This window comes from Moschus berezovskii, chromosome 11 (genome assembly GCF_049115385.1).
Source record: "Moschus berezovskii isolate FMDL1 chromosome 11, NW_MosBer_1.0, whole genome shotgun sequence".
NCBI classification, from domain to species: domain Eukaryota; kingdom Metazoa; phylum Chordata; class Mammalia; order Artiodactyla; family Moschidae; genus Moschus; species Moschus berezovskii.
Genome location: NC_142470.1, coordinates 52,608,972 through 52,618,788, shown reverse-complemented (window position 1 = coordinate 52,618,788; position 9,817 = coordinate 52,608,972). Strand labels below are relative to the sequence as shown.

The 9,817-nt window shown below is 38.2% G+C and overlaps 1 protein-coding gene across 4 annotated transcripts in view; it reads right to left on the bottom strand.

Moving 5' to 3' along the window:
* Positions 1 to 3,856: 3,856 nt before the first annotated feature.
* Positions 3,857 to 9,817, bottom strand: part of CTNNA2 (catenin alpha 2) — a 1,253,094-nt gene continuing 1,247,133 nt past the window's right edge. For 3 of the 4 annotated variants that reach the window (XM_088841736.1, XM_088841737.1, XM_088841738.1), the window contains one exon: positions 3,857 to 4,970. In XM_088841736.1, coding sequence (XP_088697862.1) covers positions 4,683 to 4,970 — 288 coding nt within the window. In that variant the 3' untranslated portion in view covers positions 3,857 to 4,682. Of the gene's footprint in view, positions 4,971 to 7,730; positions 7,848 to 9,817 lie in introns of all 4 variants that reach the window. The other variant, XM_055400364.2, reaches the window with a different exon arrangement.

Below are 9,817 nucleotides of genomic sequence, written 5' to 3'. Positions count from 1 at the left end.
TTCTTGCCTTCTTTTGGTTATTATTTGCATGGAGTATTTTCCCTTTCCCCTTTCCTTTCACTTTTAACTTCTGTGTTTCTTTAGATCTAATGTGAGTCACTTGTAGACAACCTATATTTGAAAAATATCCACCTTTCCCAGTCTTTATACACTGGCTCTGTGAAGGGAAAGGCCTTCACTCATCAACCTGACATAAATGCTTAGAGTTTTTTCAGGCCTTTTTAGGCAAGCCTATTTCCTGGGCCTCTGTGCTTCTCCCATCCAATATTCCAGTTTACATGGTTGCTATTAAATTTCTTATATTTCCTCAGAGTCTAATCTCTGCTTCTTCTCAGGTCTTAGATACACTCTTGTATTTCTCTGCCCATAATTTCTTGCCCCAGTAGCTCACAGATTTGTAACCTTCCTACAGTTCTTAGATGCCACGATGCCTGACACAGATTTCAGTGGGCTTCAACCTGATATCCAAACCATGCCACCATTTCCACCATAGCTCCTTATTAGGCAAAACAGAAACCAGTCACTTAAGAAGCCAAAGACAGCCCAGAAAAATGCAAACAAGTTTGACTTTTCCCCCTATTCAATGGGGGGAAACAGGAATTGCACAGCTTCCTCCTGACCATGCTTTGCCAGGGAAGAGGCAGTTATGGGTAAGCAAAAACATGCCAAAACTTCGTTCCATAGTAAGTGTAGCTTTTTCTTTGTTAAACATCTGTTTGGCTACTACAAATCCATAACTGGTTTCTAGAGTTCCCACAAAGCTACTTTGGTCAGTGTTTGTTCTTTACATTGTGTTTCCATGAGTGAACCCGGACCTAGAGCTTCCTAGTCTGCTCCTTGCTGTTGGCACTGTTCGGCACTAACATTTTTAAGAGGTTATTAATGACCTACTGTAGTTAATCCACTTCCTTTTATTACCTTTAAAAATTCCACATCTTCAAGCATAAGTACTGACCTCTTTGATTTGGTTAACAGACAATGATGCAGCAACAGAAATCATATGACTTATCCATTACCAGCAAATTTAGTGACTACAGCTTATTAAATCACAGTATTGTGAATGCTTATTTTGCTTGGTGATTCAGCTGTACACAGTATTTTATAGGCTGTTATACTTCCACTGTCTTAAAGGTGTCATACATATTATTGATGCTCAAAAGTGATGTCGTCTTAATGACACATCGAGCCTATTTATCCATGACCTAAGCCATGAGCCAACTGTTTATAAAAGCTGACTTCTAAAATTAAAGTTGACTTCATATTGTTCAACACATAGTGAAGGAAAAACTATAGATCTTCTGAAGATAACCTATGTTTCCTGGATACTTTAGGTCCTTGGAAGTATATAAAGTTTTTATCTTTTAAATCATCAATTGTAGCTCAGAAAGTCAGAAGTTGAGATTTATCTAATTTCCACCCATCAGGAATATGCATGCTCCATTATCCCAGGGTGCTACTTTTGGAGGAAATATCCCAGATAACTCTATTTGCTTGAGATTAATTACTTCTTCTTTATCTTCTCAAATATACCATATATTCAGTATGTTTCAGTCCATGTTCACATACTGCTTTGTAGTTACTTTTCGGTTTTCTGACTCTTTAGCCTCCTTGAATAAATTATAAAATAATCGTTCTTACTCCACATCTCGTTATTCAAGAAGTAACTGCAATTCTTTCCTACACTGCTATCACAATTGTCCTTCCTAACTAGTATCAGCCCCTTTCAGGTCTCATTTCCTCATAAATTATTAGTTTCATTGTACATAGACACTGCTTGCTTTTATCACCATTCCACTTTAAAACCCCACTTTAAAACCCCAAATTTCCTACTGGATAATGGTCACACTCCTTCATGACCCTCCTTAGTTTAGCCTCATACTACACTTCCACATTTATTTTCCCCTGTCTGCATCATGTTTCCTGTGACTGCACTTGCTTTCAGACCTGAACATATGCTGTTCTTTTTTCCTTGAGTGCTTACCCCAGTCATCTACCTTACCAAATTTATTCATTATACATTTCATTCATGCAACATATATTTAATCATTGTTTTCTCATTTCTAAATCGTATCTCTTGCATTAGTCCTTCCCCAAATGCTTCAGTTCCCAATGTGTTCTGACTTCTTTTGTCTTACACAGCAGTCATTTCTTTATCTTCTTCATTTGGCACATTGAGTACAATTTCTTGGCATATTTACCTATCTTTTTTCTGCCTATATCCTATGTTCTCAGTGAGCTTGTATGTTTCTCAAAGCCAGGGAACAAACAGTAAAGCTTGTCTATTTTTATAGTGCTCTCAGCAGTATTTACATTTAATTATGTACCTGAACACTTATGATTTTCCTTGATCACAAGAGAAATGATGGGCAGTGTTGATGTTTACTCAATAAGCTTTGGTAAAACAAACAGAATCAATGACTTTTTTCCAGAAATCACACCCATAAAACACTGCTTACTCTCCTGTATTAAAACATTTAATTCAAATTTAAGGGCAAAGTCAATGGCATTGTCTAGATGCTCCTCTGATGCCTGCTGACTATTTTTCAGGAATTGCCAAGAAGCTTTTGAATTTTAAATGTTTCTTGGCTAGTGTGAAGAATACTTCTTTCAACCCATTAAATCATAGAATGCATAAACCAAGAGTTAGGCCATGCTCAAGTGTTAATAAGAAAAGTTGCCAGTAAGCTCAACTTAAGACCTGGCTCAGGGAATGCATTCCATATATAGATGTGAATCAGTATCAGTGGTTGCCTTTCTCAGCGTTTACACAAATTAAGGGAGCAGGGCAGTTGAAATAGTGGTTTACTGATTTAGTGCTGAAAACCACTGTACAGCTATTGTGGTGGATCCTTCATCAAAAGATCATTCTCAGCCTGGGTGGTATTTTCATCACCTTGTGGAGATGAGCAGTGATTTGAACAGAACCATCTTTAAATAGGGTTCTCCATGTGACACAGACAGTTAATCTGCCTGCAACACAGGAGACCCAGGTTCGAACCCTGGGTCAGGAAGATCACTTGGAGAAGGGAATGGCCACCTGTTCCAGTATTCTCACCTGGAGAATTCTATGGACAGAGAAGCCTGTTGGACTACATTCCATAGGAACATTTTGGACTAAGTGTTTCTTCTTCCACAACTCCTCATCTCTTTGGGACTTTGTATCTAAGCTGATACAAAGCATAGGTGTCCTTGTCTTCCAATATGTTGCTGCATTGCTAAGAAATAAAATGTTTTACCAGAAGTCTTTTAGAGACATACTATAACTTGCTAACCTGTAGAGATCATTCAAATGGGAGGAATTTCAAGAATTCAGATGAATATGTTTTTTTCCCCTCACTCTTCAAGTCATAGCTGAAAGATTACAGCCCACTCTTTCTTAGCAGTGAGACAGCGGCCCTCTTTCTGTAGTTGAGATAAAAATATTTTGAAATAAAATATTTTAAAATTAATGGACCTCTCTATAATTTTTTTTCTTGATTCAATTTCTTATGAGAACACATTAAGTTTCATAAGCTTAGCCCAGGGCTAAACATGGCCCAGAAAATTCTAACACATGATTTTCTCATTAGATTCACTTTGAAAGTGAATAAAAACCACATGGAAAAACACACGGAAAAATAAATTCCTTGACTAGCAAGATGATCCAGAGTTTTCTTTGCATGTCACTTACCTACTCTTACCCCCAGTTTCTAAAAACACAAAGTAGTTTTAATCAGTTTTCAAGAAGATGCTCTGACCTTCTATAAGCATGCATTCAAAGGAGGAAAACATTCTTCAGGTGTCAAGATTAAATGTGTTTATTTCGAGTTAGTGGATACAATGGTATTTTAGATACCAGCACTCCAAGCTACACCTATGTATTTGCCTCTAAACCTTCACACGCTGTCAGTTTCCATTCCTCTAACATTCCATCACTGGGCCTCCTATTTCTAGCAAAGTCATAGTTCAGTTTGTTTTTTTTTTTAAGTAAAAGCAAGATGATCACCACATTGTGCTTCCAGTGCCCTCATAAGGATTATAATTCTTTTAAACAAAGGTTTATTGTTTTCAGTAAAGGGGGAAATTGATAACAAGAGCACTAGTAATGGCACGACTAGAAGAGAAAGAACAGAATACAGATTAAAAGAAACATTTTAGGCTGGATGAGTTAGTTTCTCCTTAGTTAAAACTCCACATAATATTATGGACATGATGTCAAAGTTAAATTGTTCAATTTGTGGGCCACACACTTAAGCGTATTGGCTAGTACATTTTTGCACTTAAACAGAAGCAATACAAGCTTTATGTTCTACCATTACACTTCCAGTTTGTCACTTATTAATATACCTGCCAACCTAATGATTCTTGCATGCATTAGAGTTTGCTTTTGTAGAGTTAATTTTATTTTCCCCATCCCTCCCACTCCCATAAACACTGCAATGTGAACTCTGCCCAATTTTATGAGAATGTTGCAAAGGACAGCTCTGTGCCACCTCAGGACAGGAATTTCCTGTCCCCTCCCCAGGCTAGAGACGGATCAGTGGTATTGATCACATCTCATCTTACATGCAAACAGACACTGTTCCTTATTTTCCCCATGCCAGAGGCATATGAGTCAGCAGGTATGCATACAAAAATGTAATTAAAAAGAAAAAAAAATAAAAAGAAAGAAAGAAAAAGCTTTCTTGTTAAAGCCTATCGTCCTAGAAGGAATCCATTGCTTTGAATTCACTTAAAGCCTGTACAGGCGAAATGTGTTTCTTCTGAGAACCTCGTCTCACTCGTGTCTGGAATTCTTCAGGCTTTTCTCTCTTCACAAGGGGCTTCTTCTCTGGTGCCTTCATCTTCCAGGACACGACAGGTGAGTTGACAGCTGCTGTCCCATAGACCTTCTGGTATTTTGTTGAGGCCACATAAGATGCTTTCACCGTGAGGACAACAGCATTCATCAGGTTTTTAGCTGCCTGGATGAGTGACGTGGCACTGTCCAGCTAGATTAAAAGAATAAGATAAAAATGGGTTAGTCAAGGCCCAGCATTCAGAAGATGGAGGTGCAATTTCACAGTTAAAACAAAGTTGTGTCTGTGCAAGTAGACAATATTTCCAAAAAGGAGCAATTTATTACATGATAAGGTGAATAGGTTAAAAAACAGTCACCCGTCTTCTATTCCTAATCCCATCAATAAAAAGGAGAAAAAAAGGATATTTGATGATACACAGTTTTCTAAAATCTCAGTACCTCTAAAGACAAAACTTTTTTTAATCATGTAAGAATTCCAACATAACAGAAATTTTCCAAAGTGGAACACCTAATGTTATTACATTAGGCTGACTGGTAATGATGACAATTACTTTAAATGTTTGAAAAGCATTTGGCAGGCACTGAAGAATAAAAAGTTATAAGAGTTTTCCATCTCAGTTTTATGGTCCTCCCAGTAAAAGTATCTATTTATAAATAATTTCTCCACCCTGACCTCTGGATTGATAGGGATGCAGGCAGCTAGGCAGAAGAATATATCCATGGATACACCACTGACTTTTTAATTAGGTGTCTGATATTCTACAGTATCTTTCTGACTATTCCTAGGTCTTAAATGTACCTCATATAAAAATATCAACAATTGTGTTAGGTGTGTTTAGGTCAGAGAGCATTCAATAAGACCCCCCTACTCATGTGCTAAATGAAATATTGTTTTCTTAAGAAGTGCCAAATGCTATTTTAAGAACTTTTCCCCACTCAACTCTCACAACAATGCTGTGACATAGGTATTACTGTCATTGCCATCTTATGGTGAGAGATCTCGTGCATGCAGAGGTCTAGTAATTTTCACAAGTTTACACAGCTTAAGTGACAGGGTCCTTCAAGACTGTACTACTGTGCCATACTGCCACTCTACTGGGTAGCATGACTTTAAAATTGTTAAGACAAGTCACAGCTTAGAGCAGCAGAGGTGTGGAAATTCATATCCAGACTCTAAGGTCAGGGATTTTTCAAGTTACCTCTTTTCTGCTTTTCACCAGTTAGGCAGCATGTTACATACTTCATACTAGACCATTCAACATCTATTTCAAACTCCTGGACCACAAAAGCTGGAAAAGTTCAAAACTGCATTGCCCAGACTCCCATTCAATCAGGACTGTATGTGTCACCTAGTGACTGGAAAAAATTAACAGCTGGACTACAAATATTACTCCAGCTTCAGGAATGCCTGAATAGAATCTGTTCATCAAACTTATAGTATCAATTAAGGAAAGGTATCCTATTTCAGCTAAATGAGGAATTCAAGGCTGTTGCTAAGGAATGTGCTCCTAGTTGCTGAGGCTGTTCACGGTATAACTTGTAATCAATGACTGTAGCTACATTAGAGAACGGGAATGAGGCATACGACCTTCTGGGTGTGAGGAATTAACAGTGTTTATGCCCAGTGACCCCAAACACTGTGACTCTCCATGTGATACGACCTGCATTCACTTAACTTGTCATTTCTTGTGAACCAAGCCAAGTCTCAAGTAGTGACTGGGGACATCAGATGTTATGTCTAAGGGCTCTATTATGTTGCCCTGGCTGTTATCTGTTTTACATCCTATACTAAAGTTAAATAAACATATTCTGAGCTTAAAAAATTCTATGAGAAATGAACTCAATTCTTCTACCACGAAAAGCTTATAAAATCAGATCACTGGAGAAAACAACAGAAGGAGCTTTTTAAGTATGAATTTCTTACAATGCCATAAAATTAAGGCTTCACCATACACACACACTCATACATACACACATAAATTAAATGTCAGTATTACACTGACTCCACAATAATATAGAGAAGCAGAGATTTGTGGATTAGAGCCATGACTCAAGGAATATATAATTGACTGCTTTGCAAATTAAATCAACCAAATGGATTGAGTAATTACTTACAGTACCAATTCTATTACACTGTATAAGATGTCCATATACTAAAATAACCATTTAACCAATAATGTTTACTTTATACAGCATACATTTCTAAAGTCAGCTAAGGAAAAGAAAATTCTAGATTATTCACATTAATAGAAGGGAAGCCAAGCACAGATTAGTGCAGTGATGTTCTAAGTATGGTCTCTGAACCAGCAGTATCAGCATCACCTGGGAACCTTTTCAAAATGCAATCTCTCAGGCCAATCCTAAAATTTCTGAATCAAAAACTGGTAATCCAGGAGATTCTGATTCATGCCAAAGGTTGAGAACCTCTGGATTAATGAAACCCAAAGACTATCTCAAGGCTTGTTTCATCCAATGATTTCAAGACTCACTATCCACAAGTTTAGTAACATCACAGCTCGTTAACTGATTGAATTTCACTTTTTCATCTTTCCAATGATACTTTCAGGTAGGAATATAAATAATGAAGAAAAGAGATAAGATAGCAAAATGTTGGGACAATTAGGAGATCAGTCATGGTTTCTTTAGAGCTAGATACAATGCCCCTCAGCCAATTGACAGTTCCCAGTAAAAGTCTGTCAGGTTTCAAAAATGAGCAATATTCATTCACAAAGTTAGTTGCTTCTACTGTGGGCTAGGAGTGAAGAGAGGGTAGAATGATATTAATATATCAGGGACAGTTGTGTTGATTTGCTTTGGAGCAACAGAATTAGTAGAAGCAGAACAGGACAAAGTATGTCTATTGTATTTTAAATTGTCCCCAGAAAAGCAAATCTTGGGAGAACTGAGTAAGTCCAAAGAGAAGAATTACAAGTAATCTGGAGATTTTTACCACAGATTCCATTTTCAGATAGATGGTGTCTAATTCTGCTGCAAAAATATGATAGTCTCTTTCTTCTTCAGAACCCCTTTGTTCTCCCAGCCTGATGCACGAATCCTGTGAATAAACCTAACACATTGGTTGAGAGTGAGATGATTCTGAATGATTGAGCCAATGATTTTGTTCAAACCACCTGGTAGGGCAGGTACTAAACTTATGGCAAGGCAAAATGAGGAGGTGAGGTCCAGCTAAGCCTGAGCAAATACATTCCAAGGTAGTAAGGCCAATCCAAAATCAATGCAAAATTTGACTTTTTCTTAAAAATTGAATTCTCTAAGGGTACATTTTACCGTTTGTCCTTTACCCACTGTAATGGTTTAGGTCATTTTCAGCACCATCATAATTTGTTTTATTTAAAAATGGGTTTCCTTTATACTCGTCCAAAATAAAATTGAGACCTGGTTTCCAAGTGGAACATTTTGTTAAAAATTCACTTTCTAAAGAAAATACTTTAAAAACCATAAAGCTATATTTCAAGACAATGTTTAGATAGAAGGTTTAGGAAAACTTATTTCACATAACTGCATTCTATTTTGTGATGTATACTGTAACTAGGGCATTTTCAAATAAAACACGTTAATGAATATGTGTAAACAAAGTTCTCATAATAATAACCAACATTGATTAAATGTTTACAAGGTGCTTGGCATTGCTTTAGTCCTTTTAGTTAATTTGCATGACTCAAGAGTCAAAGGAGAAGGCAATGGCAACCCACTCCCGTACTCTTGCCTGGAAAATCCTATGGATGGAGAAGCCTGGTAGGCTGCGGTCCACGGGGTCACTAGGAGTCGGACACGACTGAGCGACTTCATTTTCACATTTCACTTTTATGCATTGGAGAAGGAAATGGCAACCCACTCCAGTATTCTTGCCTGGAGAATCCCAGGGATGGGGGAGCTTGGTTATCTGCCATCTATAGGGTCGCATAGAGTTGGACACGACTGAGCGACTTCATTTTCACTTTTCACTTTCATGCATTGGAGAAGGAAATGGCAACCCACTCTAGTCACATAGAGTCGGACACGACTGAAGCGACTTAGCAGCAGCAGCAGAGTCAAAAATCCTTGAAATAGAAACCTCTACACCACCTTTTACAGATGAAGAAAGGAAAACTTAGGGAGGTGAGGTAAGGTAACTTGTCCCTGTTCAGTTCAGTTCAGTTCAGTCAGTTGTGTCTGACTCTTTGCAACCCCATGAACAGCAGCACGCCAGGCCTCCCTATCCATCACCAACTCCCAGAGCTCACCCAAACTCATGTCCATTGAGAAAAGTTGAACTTTCAGGCATTTACAACAGAAACCTCATTAATTCCAGGGGGAGCTCCAGAGTGAGGCTACTCTTTAGATTTGTCTTGAATTAAATCAAAACGATCTGGACGTTGTATCTGCACAGTGACCACTCACAAAGTCAGTGAGTTCCCTGTGATTGAGGGCGGTTCCTGCAAAGGGATTCAGCTTGAAGGAGGAAACAGACAGAACAAACTCTACCTTGAAAGCGGGACTCCTTCTTGGGTTGGACTGTGGACTTTGAACTATATGCCCAGTATCTACGGAAATGACATACCAACTGGAAAACCAGGCCCCCTGAAAGGAGAGCCCCAGGGCTCATACCTATACTCTCTGCTGCCTAAAAGAATACCTTAATTACCTGTGTAACCAAATAGAATCATACATTCTATTATGCTTATTGGGGTATGACCACAGGCCTATTGATAATTGCCCACTGTTAACTACCTAGGCTTAAGGAATATGAATCACAGTTAACATTGACTGTATCTTTCTTTTCCTTTGTTCAGACTAGTTTCAGGGAATTTGGGGAAGGTGGGTTTGGGCATGTACATTTAGGGTATGTAAGTTTTTCACAAAACCTGGTCTGGATCCTTGGCTATGAGTAGACTCTGCCTTGGGCCCGGCGGTGTAGTAAACTGCACTCCACTATCTGCATTGTCCTTCTGAGTGTTGTGTTCAACTGGGACTTAGAAGGGCCACACAGCTTGTCCTATATCATGATGGTAGTGAGTGGTAAAGCCAAGATTCAAT